Source organism: Oryctolagus cuniculus, chromosome 4 (genome assembly GCF_964237555.1).
Source record: "Oryctolagus cuniculus chromosome 4, mOryCun1.1, whole genome shotgun sequence".
Taxonomy (NCBI): domain Eukaryota; kingdom Metazoa; phylum Chordata; class Mammalia; order Lagomorpha; family Leporidae; genus Oryctolagus; species Oryctolagus cuniculus.
The window spans coordinates 11,442,217-11,457,597 of NC_091435.1; the positions used below are offsets into that span (position 1 = coordinate 11,442,217).

At 43.0% G+C, this 15,381-nt stretch overlaps 1 protein-coding gene across 9 annotated transcripts in view; it reads right to left on the reverse strand.

Moving 5' to 3' along the window:
* SON (SON DNA and RNA binding protein) overlaps positions 1–15,381 on the reverse strand; it is a 34,272-nt gene that overhangs the window by 12,011 nt on the left and 6,880 nt on the right. For 6 of the 9 annotated variants that reach the window (XR_011387716.1, XR_011387715.1, XM_051833596.2 and 3 more), the window contains exons 3-6: positions 7,686–13,607; positions 5,601–5,761; positions 3,564–3,710; positions 3,186–3,374 (exon numbers count right to left, since the gene is read on the reverse strand). Coding sequence is in view for 5 of the 9 variants with exons in the window: in XM_051833596.2 (XP_051689556.2) it covers positions 3,186–3,374; positions 3,564–3,710; positions 5,601–5,761; positions 7,686–13,607 (6,419 nt within the window). In the remaining 4 variants the exon portion in view is untranslated. Of the gene's footprint in view, positions 1–2,274; positions 3,081–3,185; positions 3,375–3,563; positions 5,369–5,600; positions 5,762–7,685; positions 13,608–15,381 lie in introns of those variants that run through there. The other 3 variants (XR_011387718.1, XR_011387717.1, XM_051833600.2) reach the window with 2 other exon arrangements.

Sequence of the window (15,381 nt, forward strand, 5' to 3'; positions counted from 1 at the left end):
CAGTGAAATTCAGTGTTTTACCACATAGGAGAAACCAGAGAGGAAAAAATGAATAATAATGAGGACTATACATCACACATTCTAAAACTATGTTTAATTTGTTAGAATTTTTACCTTACTCCAAGTTAGCTGTCCTAAACTACAGAACTTCTAAGTCTTATTTTAGTTCTCATGGAAATAACACAGCACACTGCTTACGATAAAGATGATCTTAACATCTAAGCAATCCCTAGACCTCAATGGTGATTAGTACCAGATTCTACTTATATTTATGTCACACTAAACCTTGTACTAACTTCATTACCAAGAATGCTTCTACATCTTAATTTCCCAACATTTTTAATCTGATCATAAATAAATCAAATTCATACAAATATGGTTAAAGTTCTATATTCACTCCTTACTAAGGATGGCATTTACTGGTTTCTGGATGGGAAGTCGATGTTATGGCAGGAAGGGCACACAGGCTGTCATTTTATGCTGTTCCATCCACAGTGTCTACCCAAGTCTTGCATTCACATGCAAGAATCTGGTGGAAAAACTATGTTGACTCTTAAGGAGACAAAATCTACAATTACCTATAAAATGTTTTATGCTGAAGACTGAAGAACCACAAAGTCCATATATATTTATTAAAATGAAGGCAGATTTAAAAAATACTCTTCAATTAAAAAGGTGACCATTTAAAAGAATTTTCCTTTTACTCTAGAAAGCCTTTATTTCAAGCCTTAATGGAACCAAAAGGGTTAGTCCTCCCATAAAACATCACCAAAGGTATTCCACAAACATTGGTATATAAAACAGCAATTTTACAAATATACCTAGGTAATAGTTAAATAACTGGAATTAAACACTTTATATTGAACATTTTCTTTAGGTGTTTTAATCATTAGCATGAAGTAAAACTAGACATGTGAAAGTGCAATACAATCTGATCCATTTTTCTCCCCTAAAGTTTTGGGACTCTTGTTTGGAATTAAAGGTAACCTATATATTCTGAGTCTAAGCCTCCAAGTAGGTAAGTGTGAAGAGTTCTGATAAACGAAATATTTGTATTTACCTTCCCACAAGAGAGATCTTCTGCTTCATTCAGTTAGCCCACTTATGTATTAATGATTCCTTTACTCAAATAATTTATATTAACCTTCCCTCCAGATTTCTTCAGAATAATTCTCCTCAACCTCTAATATCTTGACAACTGCTTTTGATGTCAAGCAAGGCTAACACAATTATACTGTCAATGTTAAGACTGAAAATGGCTGAGTATTAAATTTCAAATAAAAAACACATACACATTCTCTTGACCAAAAGGAAATGTAATCAAGTTTTACTAAGCACTTTCCCCAGGTTCAACCGAAGAAAAATCAAAATAGTTATGTTTGCTCATCTTCGCAGAAAAATCCCTTGGAATTTTGCAGTATTTATGGGTATTCATTCAGTCCACTGGAAAACATTTCTTTTGTAAAATATCTCCCTAGCTATTTTTTCTAACTCTGTTAAGTGCTTCATCTTCAAGAAATTACTAAAACCATACATATTAGGATTTCTAAGTCTGTACAACTCTCTTATGGTTTATATTCAGCTACTACAAGAAGATTAAGTTAGCTGCAAATGTCAGCTAACCTTTCCCTCTTGTGATGTGCAAATAACCCGATTTGGGGATTAGCAACTGACCTACTGAATTGATTTCACTCAAATTTTGTTTAGGCTAGCTATCCCCCACCCCCAGCCCAGTGATGACATAACTTGCTTCAGTGTGAACACCATGTGAATACAGATCATAACCTGTGACTGTAAGTTACACTGGCTAGTTATCATGTCCAGCTTCATCAGATAGAACTTGTTCCTTTTCAGAATGCTGCAGGTCAGAAACAAAAACAAAAAGCCCACGGTGATAATGTCACCTGTGAACAGCTCAGGGAGAAAAAAAAAATACTGATATCCAAAAGTTTCTGATTTGGGTTCTGTTCACTTTCTGACTTTATAAAGAGGATTTATTTGTAGAACTGGAAGTGTTTACTGGAAGATGATTAATATGACCAATGTAGGGAACCTGAAGTAAAGAAGATAGGTCTCTCTGACCTACATATCCCAGAACCGCAAGAAAATGAAGTCCGTAAGGGCATTAGATATCTAAGTCCAGTTATGTACAGGCTTTGAAAACCAAGGGCAAGGGTGATGACAACTAGGCTATGGTATCATTTAAAACTCCCACCCCCCCCCTATTAAGTCTCCACCCTCCCAAACCCCCCAAGCGTGATCTTGCACAACAAGTTAAATAAAAGTAAACTGTTTATTAAAAGATACAGCAAAGGTACAGATACAGAGATACATACAAAGGTACAGATTTATATATATATATTTACATATATATACAGTCTTGCTGTTTTCATGTGCACTGTATTTAGCAGCACATTAATCAGGCGGCATTTTAATGGGGTTGTTTCGACACTTGGCATTATTACTGCGTCATTTTGACAAGATACAACTATAGCCTCGTGGAAATTTTGAGGTGTGAATTCCACTTCTCCAACTTTTAATAGTAGCAAAGAGGGGAAGAAGGGAGTGGAGTACCAAGGCTGAACATATTAGGCTAAACACAAGAATTCAAAAGGGCCAAGGTAGCACAGGGAAGGGAAAAATTATTAAAATTAAAGGCTATGTGACAAACAACCCAGAGAAATAATAAGAAACCATCATTTAAGGGCAATTAGCTATGTACCCAGATGTTCACTTCAGTCTACAATGACCTTTTCCAATCCAGTTCTTGTGTTGAAACTAAAGTTCTGCCTCTCTCCACTCAATTCCTCCATCCAGTAAATTTGCTACCACCAAAATCTAGAGCTATAAAGCCTTGAAGCGAAACGGGAAGCTAAATAGTTATACCTCGGGCTACCTTCCCACAAGTGCAAGGAGGGCCCAATGTTGGGTAGGGATGTGATAACACTTTTCTCTGCAATTCGATGCTTTTCACTTTGTGGCTTGCTCCCACAAAGTGAATTGCATCGAGTTACTGTCAACTGAGAAGCTGCGGGTTGTTTCATCTGTCGTCTAACCCGGCCCTGCCGTTTAACCCGGCCCTAAGAAGAGTGAAACAGAATCCAAATCAGATATAAAGTAACAATAAAATGGAAGATTTAGGCATAAAAAAAGATAAAAATACACATAATATTCCTCTTACTTACCTCTGAGGGCAAATTGCTGCTGAAAACATTATCATCATCTTTGTTTTCTTCACCATTCTTCTCTACAGGAACCCACTCTCCATAAACACTGTCTGCTTCTTTCTTTCGATGTTGAGATCCAGATGAAACGGGAAATTCTTTAGTTAATGTTACTTGGCTTTTTGGTGGAGTTGGTTTTGCTGCAGCAATCTAAAAAACAAAGTGTTTCATAATTATGCTCAATATTAACAACTACATTAAATGGCTTCTGAAGCTGGTCAACATAATCTGAAGGACAAGGTTTTGTTCATTATTTCTCAAACTAAATTCCATTTGAGTTTTATTTAAATAGTTACACAAACTGTGTTGTTTCATCAATTCATAATCACTAATACTCACATTCAGATTGAAAAAAATGGGTTTGGGTTCACTGAGCTTAAAGGGATGATGATAAAAAGGAGGTTCTTCTTCCTCTTCATCCGAAACATGAGGTTTGTTCACTATTACATCATCATCTTCTTTACTCTGTGCAATCTGTTTGCATTTCTTTAAAAGTAAAAACAAACAAAAGATAAATCTTATGGTTTATGCAGGGTAACATGTAATTTCTTAGAAAGAACCAAAACCATTTAGACCCAACTTTCAAAAATAAACAAGACTAATAACTGATAGGTTACAGAATGGTATTCTAGCTTATTGGCTATTATTTAAACACAATGGCTGGTCAGTCAGTCAACAACATTTATTGAGCACCTACTATGTGCAGAGCACTGTACTGGGCACTGTCTGGGGAATACAAAAAAAAGTAAAGACATGGTCCCTGCCCCCAAGGGAGCTTACAATCTAGTACAAGAGACAGAATACATACATATGAAATAATTGAAGAAAGCTTTTACAGAGCAACACAATAACAAGTGCAAACTGATATAATACAAACCGAGTACATAAGTGCTAAAAGAACCAAAGGCTTAAGAGAGAATAGAGTCAGGCAGAGCAGAGAATTAAGGAACAGTCCTTGAAGAGTTCTAAGCCAGATTTTCATAATGAAGAACAGGACTAGTAGGGAAAGGAAAAGAAAGTCATCCTAATCAGGTGTTGGTAAAAAGGCAAGAAGACACTTGTTAGAAGGGACAAGAGGGCTGAGGATGAGCCTAAAAACATAGCAAAATACTAGGTGTCCACAGAATTTTGGACAAGGAGCTTGGATTTGGTAAGTAAGCAATAGAGCTTTTACTAGTTCCTCACTTTTTAAAAAAAGTAGTAATTCATATTTAATAAATCTAAGTGAGGAAACAAATTAACAAGCTTTATGATCCCAAAATGTATGGCAAAATAAAGCTTGAATTATTTGTACTAGGGTTAATAGCAATGTGTCTCTCCATGAATGTTTTGGAATAGAACTTAAAGGATGGAAAATAAGGCATGATGGAGAGGGTACAACTGATGAGGTCTGACACATAAAGCAGTCAATTCCTTCCTGAGAAGCAAAGGAACAGACTCCATTACCTGGCTTTATAAAAAGGTCTGAGTAAAGTTGGGTAGACCTGTCTCTATACAAGCAGTAGAATTCATCACATCTATTATCAAGTGAAAATTTACAATAGGATAAAAAGCTCATTTAGCCAAAAACACAGAGTATATCAGGCTTGTAACCAAGGGGAACAGAATATATTGACAGTGGCAGGCTGGCATAAGGCTAGCCGATAACAAGTTTCAATAGATGAAACAGTGTGGTATTTCTGGATCCTAGCAGCAATTATTTTAGCATTTCCCAAAAAATAAAACAAAGCTCAAAAAAACAAAAACAAAAACAAAAAGCCTCAATTGAAAACATCAAAATTTTAAAAACAAAAATAAGTATTTAAAATATGTTACTGCCAAAACCCGAACCGCAGGAAGAACTGATAATGGCCGGCCATTATCACCAATGGCTGGTACCAAACAGCCAAAACCCGAAATGTTGATGCGAAAGAAGTTCCTTTCAGGCAATGGCCAGCTATTCTCATTAATTTCCAAGCTCCGGTGGCAAAAGATCATTTCTGAAGATTGTCTGTGTCTTTGCGTATATGCAGTACACTCGTGGCGATCAGTGAACACGTCGTGAATGGAAACGAAACTGTAGGCGAGCTTCTGCGTGTTGCTCACTCAACACCTCCTCCATTCAAACGAACCGTCCCACTCCTCAGTCAGTTTGGCTTCTAAAACTGGAAAGCAAAAGTAATGGGAAGTAACTTTTAGCTGGCGGAGCTTAGCCATCCCGGATAAAATGGCCTGCTACACAGAGCTTCTGCCGCTGCCACATCTGTACTTCGGGTTTTGGCCACTCAGAGCCAGCCATTATCAGCTCAGCCCACAATTCGGGTTTTGGCACGCTCCAGAGTCAACATCCCTGGAGTAATCCATCTTAAGAATGAAAACAAATTCTGTCTAGCTTACCTCAGTTAGTTCTTCTATAGTAGCTCCTCCTGACTTTTTAGCAACTTTCTCTTCTATTGTAGGTGGAGGTGCAGGCTTTAGGTTTGGCGGTAAAGGAACACCAGCCTTAGCACACATGGCAGCTGCATTAGCTTTGGCTATTTCAAGTAATTGAGCCTTATCTGTAAGAGCAAAAATATAAGCAGTTTTCCTAAACAGATGTACATTTTGTATTACCAAAAACATTTCTACTGTGACTAAATTTAAAGGCGTTAATTTTCTGCCCAAATTTTTAGTCATGATCAAACCACTATGGCTCAGCTGTTAAGTGGTGGCCCCATATTTTAAAAATTAAGTACAAGTAGAGCTTTCCATTCAAATGCTACCCAAAATAGCTAACTTACAATACAACTATTAATAACCACCCAGCCACTCTAAGACACAAACCTGACAGAGCCAACTTTTATCTCCCAAAATTATCCCCACAACTTGACATCTTAAATCATACTTTAGGCTAGATTCAAGTGCCATCTCTTCTAACAGTTTTTAATAAATCAAAATTAACATTCCTCTCCACTGTGCTCCCAAGTGCCTCAACTATACGATACGTAACGATAGTAACCAGCACTTTCTGCCTTTGTTGGTCATTCTACTATTTCATACAAAGGGACATGAATTTTAACCACATCTCCTCCACAAACTTGTGATTACTTTGGAATTATACATTATTATCTGCTTTGAAAAAAAAATAGTGGTACTCAGAAATTTTTGTTGAACTAAATTCAATCTCGCCCTTAATATTCTTAACATCTTTTTCTTTAGACAACCCTGACCTGGAAACCTTCAATCTACTTGCAAGATAAACTAATCACATTTACCAAAGGTAATCATGCATCTATTAGATTTTAACCATTTCTGCACACTACTAAAAAATCTAAGAAAATGAGAGCATTGAGTTATAAAGGCAAACAAATTAAGAATCATTCTGGGGACCGGCTCTGTAGCATAGCAGGTAAAGCCACCGCTTACAGTGCCAGCATCCCATATGGGTGCTAGTTCAAGTCCCAGCTACTCCACTTCCAATCCAGCTCTCTGCTATGGCCTGGGAAAGCAGTAGAAGATGGCCCAAGTCCTTGGGCCCCTCCATCCATGTGGGAGACCCAGAAGAAGCTCCTGGGCTTGGGATCAGCGTAGTTCCAGCAGTTGTGGTCATCTGGGATGTGAACCAGCAGATGGAAGACCCCTCTCTCTGCTTCTCTGTAACTCTGCCTTTCAAATAAATAAATAAATAAATAAAAGGCAAGCCATTCTGAGGGCTGGCACAGCATGGAAAACCACTGCCTGCAAGGCCAGCATCCCATATGGGTGCCGGTTCCTATTTCAGCTGCTCCAGTTCCAATCAGATCCCTGCTAGTGCACCCAGGAAATCAGCAAGGAGTGGTCTGAGTCCTGGGGATCTGTGCCCATGTGGGAGACCTGGAAGAAGTTCTGGTGGGGAGTGAACCAACAGATCGAAGATACCTCTCTCGCTCTGTCTGTCCCTCTAACTCTGCCTTTCAAAGAAACAAAATAAATCTAATTTCTAATGTAGTAATTTCATTTTTTAGCTACCATCATCCACTCAGTTTTTAATAACTTCCTGCTACTATTTTATAACAATCAGAACTACCATCACAAACATCTAACAAACCTGTATTGCTATTTGAAGATATGTTAACTTATCAAAAAAGAATCTTCGTTAGGTTTACTTAAAAGGATGTATGTTGGAACACAACGCAGTGACAATCAACAAATAACAACCGTGTCTTTAAGTAAATGGACTTTGTCTGCTTCTGTTTTTCATTTTTAGTTAGGGCAAGATGACTCATGTAAAATTAAACATTCAAGTATCAAAAAACATGTTGAGTATAACATACTCCAAAGCAGATATTTTACAACGCATTTATCCCTTTGTTTTCTAAACACATGCTAAATTACTCATAAAAATTTAGAGAAGTGTTTATCCTAAACCAATAGCCCCAAATACTCTATTTGACTCAAGATCACAAAAGTTCCAATTTACACCATTCTCCATTATACCACTAAAACAAAAACAAAAAGACTCACCCAAATCTGTTAGACGTTTGGGTGATCTGCCCCTTTCAGAAGACCTGGACCTTTTACGACGGATAGGAGATCTACTAAACCTTCTTCTCAGAGGCGTTCTTGATCGCCTTAATCTGACTGGTGATATACTGAAGCTTCGTCTTCTCACCACAGACCTAGATCTTCTTCGACGGCTAGGAGTGCGGCTCCGTCGGCTGGGGGTACGGCTCCGTCGGCTGGGGGTGCGGCTCCGTCGGCTGGGGGTGCGACTCCGTCGGCTGGGGGTGCGGCTCCTTCGGCTGGGGGTGCGGCTCCGTCGGCTGGGGGTGCGGCTCCGTCTACTGGGGGAAACACTGAAACTCCTTCTTCTACCCACGGATCTAGACCTCCTCCTACGGCTCGGAGTGTGACTGCGACTCCTGCGACTTGGAGTGCGACTTCGAGCTCGGACTGCTTTCCGGTTGTCCCTTGAGCTTGATCTTTTTCTTTTCCTTTCCCTGGATTTAGATCTGTGCTTTGGAGACCTTTTGCGCTTTTCTTTTGATACAGATCGCCTTCCTCTAGACTTTGATCTAGACCTGCTGCTCCTCCTCCTGCGTCTTGACCGTGACCGTGAACGTGTTTGAGATCGATGAGACTTGGACTTAGAAGACCTCTTCCTTGCCCTAGAACGAGATTCACTAGTACGCTTGCGTGATTTATGTTCAGATGATTTGGAACGTTTACTCCGAGATCTTAATGAAGAATCTCTTTTTTTCTCTTTTTCACCTTTGTCACGGTTCTTTTTCTTGCTTTTCTCATGTGTGTCCTTAACTTTAACAAAAATCTCATAATCATCTTTTTCTTCTGAAGATGACTCCGAAGCTCTTTCTGGTATACTAATTACAACTGGACTGGCAGCAGATTTGTCACGTTCAGCCTCACTTGCAAGTAAAGGTCCTTCAATGCCAGCTCTAAGGCTTGTAAGACGTTCCATGTCCTTGGGAAGTAATGGTCTCACCAAATCTGCTTCATTAATATCCTCAATATTTGTAGGAAATCCTGAATCAGGTATCTCTTTAGTAGGGAGAGGTACCTCTTTATCTTCCCCACTACTTTCTTTAGGGCTGACAACAACTGCTAATGTCTGGTCGCTCTCTTTTACAGGTAACAGTTCTTCTGTATCTTTACTAAGATTACCAGATGCTAAATCAAGATGAATGTCTTTAGCAGGCAAAGGTCCCTCTATGTCAGCTTCACTACCACCACTGGGGCTCGTGGAAATGACCATGTCATGCTCAGTATCTTGAGTAGTTAAAGATACATCAACATCATACTTATTAACTGAACCGAGAGCAGATGGTGTCATATATTCAGTACCCTTACTAGTTTCCACTGCGTCAGGTTCCACAGCCAAAGGACCAGTAGAAGACAGAGTTCCTCTTGCATCAGTTTCATTAACACCAGAGTTAGTATCCAATACTGTACATTGTTCAGTCTCCTTGATGGGCAAAATTTTCTCTTCACCAATTTCACCAACAGGACCAGTGTCAGCAGCAGACACTGTACTATGTTCCATCTCTTTAGCAATTAAGTGATTATTTGTATTAAGGTCTGTATTTATACTACATTCACTTTCGTAAGAGTCACTTTTCAGGTGTCCTTCAGCACGCGGCTCTTCACTTGAATGCAATGGGATCTTCTGCATGCCAATCTCCGGAGCAAAACTTTGATCACCAGAAAGTAAATTCATCCCTTTCACAACAAGTGATGAAGACATAACACTAGACTGCAATATTACTGGTGTAGACTCTAAAACCATCTCGGTCGATATTATTTCCGTCTGCTCTGAAATAGTGACAGCAGATTCTGAAATTGTCACAGTGGATTCTTGGACAGAAAGAGATGGTTCTGAAATAATCATAGCAGGTTGAAGGACTGACACTGCCGGGTCCACAATAGGCACAGTAGGCTCCAGGGCAGAAACTGACACTGGAATGGTGACATGCTCTGGCTCAATCACAGCTGGAGGGTCGACAGCTACAACCTGCGGTTCTGATTCAGCCACAGGAGGCGGCTCCAAGACAGCCACAGCTGGAGATTCTGGGACAGCCACAACCGTGGTAGGAGACTCTGGGACAGCCACAACCATGGCAGGAGGCTCCTGGACAGCCACCGCTGCAGCCTCTGAGACAGCCACGGCTGGTAACTCCAGAATGTTCTCTGCTGGTTCTGGTATAGTTACTGCTGGCTCCAACAAGGGCACAGATAATTCTGAGGCATGTGCTGAGGTTCTCATGGAATCTAATGTTTCTGCTGTCTCGGATACAACAGGAGGCTCTGCTGTTAACACAGCTGGTTCCACTGACATCATGGGAGTTTCAGTCACTGGTCTCTCTGGAACTTCCTGTTCTACTCCAGCAGACTCTCTAGGTGTGGATGTAACTGAAGACTCTGGCTCCAGTGGTGGTTCTGGAACAGTCATGACAGCCTCTGATGTTAACACTGAGGACTCTGATGCTGACACTGAATAATGAGCAGGGACCGCTGAAGGCTCTGAGATCTCACTCTGACTCACAGGAGGCTCAGGCTGTGACACAGACTCTTCAGTAGGTAATGCTGGCACCTCTGTAGGCCATGTATTTTCAGCTGCTAATGCTGAGTCCTCAGCAGGTAATGCTGGACCCTCTGGTGGTTCCTCAGGAGGCAATGGTGGTGTCATTGGTGGCTCCTCAGGTGGCAATGGTGGCATTGTTGGAGGCTCTTCAGGAGGCAAAGGTGGCACCATATATGCCTCTGTATATGTATCAGTATAAGTATCAGTGTAAGAATCAGCTGCCATAGACATCATTGAACGGTCAGTGTAAGATGACATCATAGATCGGTCAGCTGCAGAGTACGATGACATCATAGATCGGTCAGCAGCAGAGTACGACGACATCATGGACCGGTCCGCACCCATGGACATCATAGATCGATCAGCCATCGGGGACATCATGGAACGCTCATAAGCGGACATCATAGAGCGTTCATAAGCTGACATCATAGAGCGTTCAGCCATAGGAGACATCATAGAGCGCTCATAAGCTGACATCATAGAGCGCTCATAGGCTGACATCATAGATCGCTCAGCCATAGGTGACATCATGGAGCGCTCGTAAGACATCATAGAGCGTTCGTAAGATGACATCATGGAACGTTCTGCAGCATAGGACATCATCATAGACCGTCTAGATGCCAACATCAAGGGTCTAGGTGCTAACCTGTATGGTCTAGGTGCTATTCTATAAGACCTGGGAGCTATTCTATAGGGTCTAGGTGACATCCTATAGGGATCAGGAGTTAGTCTATATGGATCATGCCCTAATCTATAGGGATCTTGTCCTAACCTGTAAGCATCATGACCTAACCTGTAAGGGTCATGACCCAACCTATAGGGATCTTGAGCTAATCTGTAAGGATCCTGTGCTAACCTATAGGGATCAGGAGATTTTGAACCCAACATAGCAGAATCTTGGGTACTAGATGCTAACATCTGGGCATCCATGGTACCAGATGCTAACATCTGAGCGTCCATGGTGCCGGAAGCTAACATCTGAGAATCCATAGTGCCAGATGCTAACATCTGGGAATCCATAGAGCTGGTTGCTAACATCTGGGAATCCATAGAGCTGGTTGCTAACATCTGGGAGTCCATGGAGCTGGTTGCTAACATCTGGGAGTCCATGGAGCTGGTTGCTAACATCTGGGAGTCCATGGAGCTGGTTGCTAACATCTGGGAGTCCATGGAGCTGGTTGCTAACATCTGGGAGTCCATGGAGCTGGTTGCTAACATCTGGGAGTCCATAGTGCTAGTAGCTAGCATCTGGGAGTCCATGGAGCTAGTGGCTAACATCTGGGAGTCCATAGTGCTAGAGGCTAACATCTGGGAGTCCATGGTGCTAGAGGCTAGCATCTGGGAGTCCATGGTGTTGGATGCTAGCATCTGGGAGTCCATGGTATTGGACGCTAGCATTTGGGATTCCATGGTGTTGGATGCTAACATATGGGCCTCCATGGTGTTAGAAGCTAACATATGGGAATCTTGGGCCAACAAGGGATCCACTCCTACTGTTACAGAAGTCTCCCCCACTAATGTAGTAGGCAGCTCCTGTGCTACCGTATTATAGGATTCCAGCGCTGTCGTCGAGGGCACCTCCAGGGACTGCGACACGGTCATCGTTGACAGCTCCGACGTTGTCACCACAGACTGAACAGAGATCTCAAGCGCCACAGTTGCCACAGGCTGCCCAGGCAACTCTGGCGCCCCAGGCTGCCCTGGCAACTCCAGCACCCCTGTTGCCAGAGGCTGCCCCAAAAGCTCCAGTGCTCCAGCTGCCCCAGACTGCCCCGAGAACTCCAGTGCCCCAGTTGCCATGAGCTGCCCAGGCAACTCAAGTGCCCCAGTTGCCACAGGCTGCCCTGACAACTCCAGTGCCCTAGTTGCCGAAGGCAGCCCTGGCAACTCCGGCACCCCAGTCACTGAAGGCTGCCCAGGCAACTCCAGGGCTGTAGTTGCCTCTGGTTGTCCTGGCAACTCCAGCACCATTGTTGCCTCAGGCTGCCCCAGCAACCCTGTTGCTGCTGTCACCTCAGGATGCCCAGGATGTTCCACCGTTGTCATCCCCACAGGATGCTCCAACTCTGTCGTCGTCACAGGTTGTTCGGTCAACTCCATTGCTACTGTTACGGCAGGCTGCCCTGGCAATTCTACTGCGGATGACACTGCAGGCAGCCCTGGCAACTCCTGTGCCATCACAGGTGGCTCTGGTACCTCCTGTGGTGGCTCCAACCCCATAGATGGTGCTGGAAGCCCTGGCAAGTCCTGTGACAGCTGTGGCACTGGTGTCACAGGGGGCCCCGGCAACTCGGGCACTGGTGTCACAGGGGGCCCTGGCAACTCAGGCACTGGGGTAGAGAGGGGCCCTGGTAACTCTGGCACCGGGGTAGCAGAGGGCCCAGGTAACCCCAGCACTGGAGTCACAGGGGGCCCCTGCAACTCCGGCATGGAGATCGCAGGTGGCCCCGGCAACTCCAGCGCTGAGGCCACCGACGACTCCGGCAACTCCAACGCCGTGGTCTTAGGCAGCTCCATCAACTCCTGTGGTCTTGTCACGGATGACTCTGTCATCTCCGATGGTACGTCTACAGGCTGCTCTGGCAAGCTAAGCACTTCAGTTGCAGATGACTCTGAAAAATCCATTGCTGTTGATGTGCTTGGCTCAGGGTGCACCTCAGCAGGTGCTTCAGATGCTATGCCAGGGGTTTGTGGTGGCTCTAGGGCTTTTGCTCCTAGAGGGTCTACCAGCATCTTTGATGACTCTGTAGATGCATTCTCCAAAGATTTCAGCACAGACTTCTGATACTCCACTGACATTGTGACAACTGGCTCAGATGACTTCGGCACTACTGCTGTAGCAGGCACTGGTGCTGTTGCAAAGGAATCCAGAATCTTTGATGTGGACGGTTCCAGCATTCCTGCCACAGGCTGCTCGGACTGCTCTGAGATTACTGATGTTGATGCAACTGACAGTTCTACAGTTTTTGTAGCTGGCTTTAGAGTTTCTAAGATGTGCGGCTCTGACACCTCCATTGATACTAAAGGAGGTTCTAACAAAACTGCAGATGATTCACTGGTCTCAGATAGCCCAAATGCTCTCACAGGTTCCAGTGCCATTGCTGAAGATTCAGAATCAAACTTTAAAAAGGAATCTGATTCTAAATCTATGTTCCCATCATTATGAGATTTCGGCTTTGATTCAGATTCTTCTGGCTGTCTTTTATATTTTTTTTCCTTTTCTTTCTTCTTTTTCTTCTTTTTATTTTTGTGCTTTTTATGCTTCTTTGATTTTTTGGTGGGAACTTCATCAGTAGGATCTGTCTGCACAGACACACATCTACTTTTTCTGGAGGCCTCTTTCAAGTCTAAAATAGAAATTAATTTTGTCAGCCACTTCCCAAATTTAGATAAACATATACCAGTATTTTCATTCCATGTTAAAGTTTCACCACAGTGTGACACTTCACATTAAATGAAGTCAGAAAATAAACTTCACCAATTAATCTGAAGACTGTCACACATCTTTCTATAGCTAAAGCTTGGTTTAAGATAGAACTCATTTAGAAAGATTTGTTTTACTAAATTACGTTATTTTCTCCAGTTCACAAATTACATAGTAAATAACATTTAAACTACATTTTCCAGTAATTATATTTCAGATTATCAGTTGTTAAAATTCCTATTAATACTACTCATGTTAAATAATTTTTGAAAGGCAGAATGACAGAGAGGAAGAAACAGAGTAGGAGATGACTTTCAGTCTGCTGTTTCACTTTCCAAATGGACACAACAGTCAGGTCGAGGCCAGGCCAAAGCCAGCATCTAGAACTCCATCTGGGTCTCCCACATAGATGGCAGGTATTTGGGTACCTAAGCAATCTGCTGCTGTCTTTCCAGGCACATTAGCAGGAAGCCAGATCAGAAGTGGCAAGCCAGGCCTCAAAGTGGCACTCAATAACTCCAGTCAAATTCTAAAATTATCTTTTAATCCTTATTGATATAGAAGTCCCATGGCACTTGCCCTAGAACAGAACGCCTGCTTTTTATCCTAAATCAGTCTATCAAATACTAGATGAAAGGCCTTGGCCAAGATACTGACAGTGAACCTTCCTGGAGGTAATAAAATAAATTAGAAACATGCAAAGTGGGACCTTAACAGCAGCATAGCAAGTTAAGCCACCTATGACGCTGGCATCCCATATGGGCACCTGTTTGTGTTCTGGCTGTTCTGCTTTTGATACACATCCCTGCTAACGCACTTGCGAAAGCAGCAGAGAGCCACCCACATACAAAACCTGGAAGAAACTCCTGGCACCAGCCTGGTCGTACAGCCATTTGGGGAGTGAACCAGCAGATGCAAGATCTAACTCTGTCTTTCAAATAAGTACGTACAAAAAAAAAAGGCCGGCGCCGCGGCTCACTAGGCTAATCCTCCTCCTTGCGGCGCCGGCACACCGGGTTCAAGTCCCGGTCGGGGTGCCAGATTCTGTCCTTTTGCCCCTCTTCCAGGCCAGCTCTCTGCTGTGGCCAGGGAAGGCAGTGGAAGATGGTCCAAGTGCTTGGGCCCTGCACCCCATGGGAGACCAGGAGAAGCATCTGGCTCCTGCCATTGGATCAGCACAGCGCGCTGGCCGCGGCAGCCATTGGAGGGTGAACCAACGGCAAAGGAAGACCTTTCTCTGTCTCTCTCTCTCACTGTCCGCTCTGCCTGTAAAAAAAAAAAAAAAAAAAAAAAAAAAAAAAAGGAACACTGCCTGGCAGATAATAAGGTCTCAGTAAAGGTGACTGCTTCTATATAGTATGCAAATATCTGAACAAAAATAAAACTTGAATTCTCTCTTATCAGATCTGTTGTACTCAGGTAAAAATAACAAAACCTCCCCCCCAATATTTTGCTTTTCTAAAACTACTAAGGAGGGGCCGGCGTTGTGGCTCAGTAGGTTAATCCTCCACCTGTGGCGCCGGCATCCCATATGGGCACTGCTTCTAGTCCCGGTTGCTCCACTTCCAGTCCAGCTCTCTGCTGTGGCCTGGGAAAGCAGTAGAAGATGGCCTAAGTCCTTGGGCCCCTGCACCCTCGTGGGCGACCAGGAAGAGGCACCTGGCTCCTGGCTTTGGATTGGCACAGCTCCGGCCACT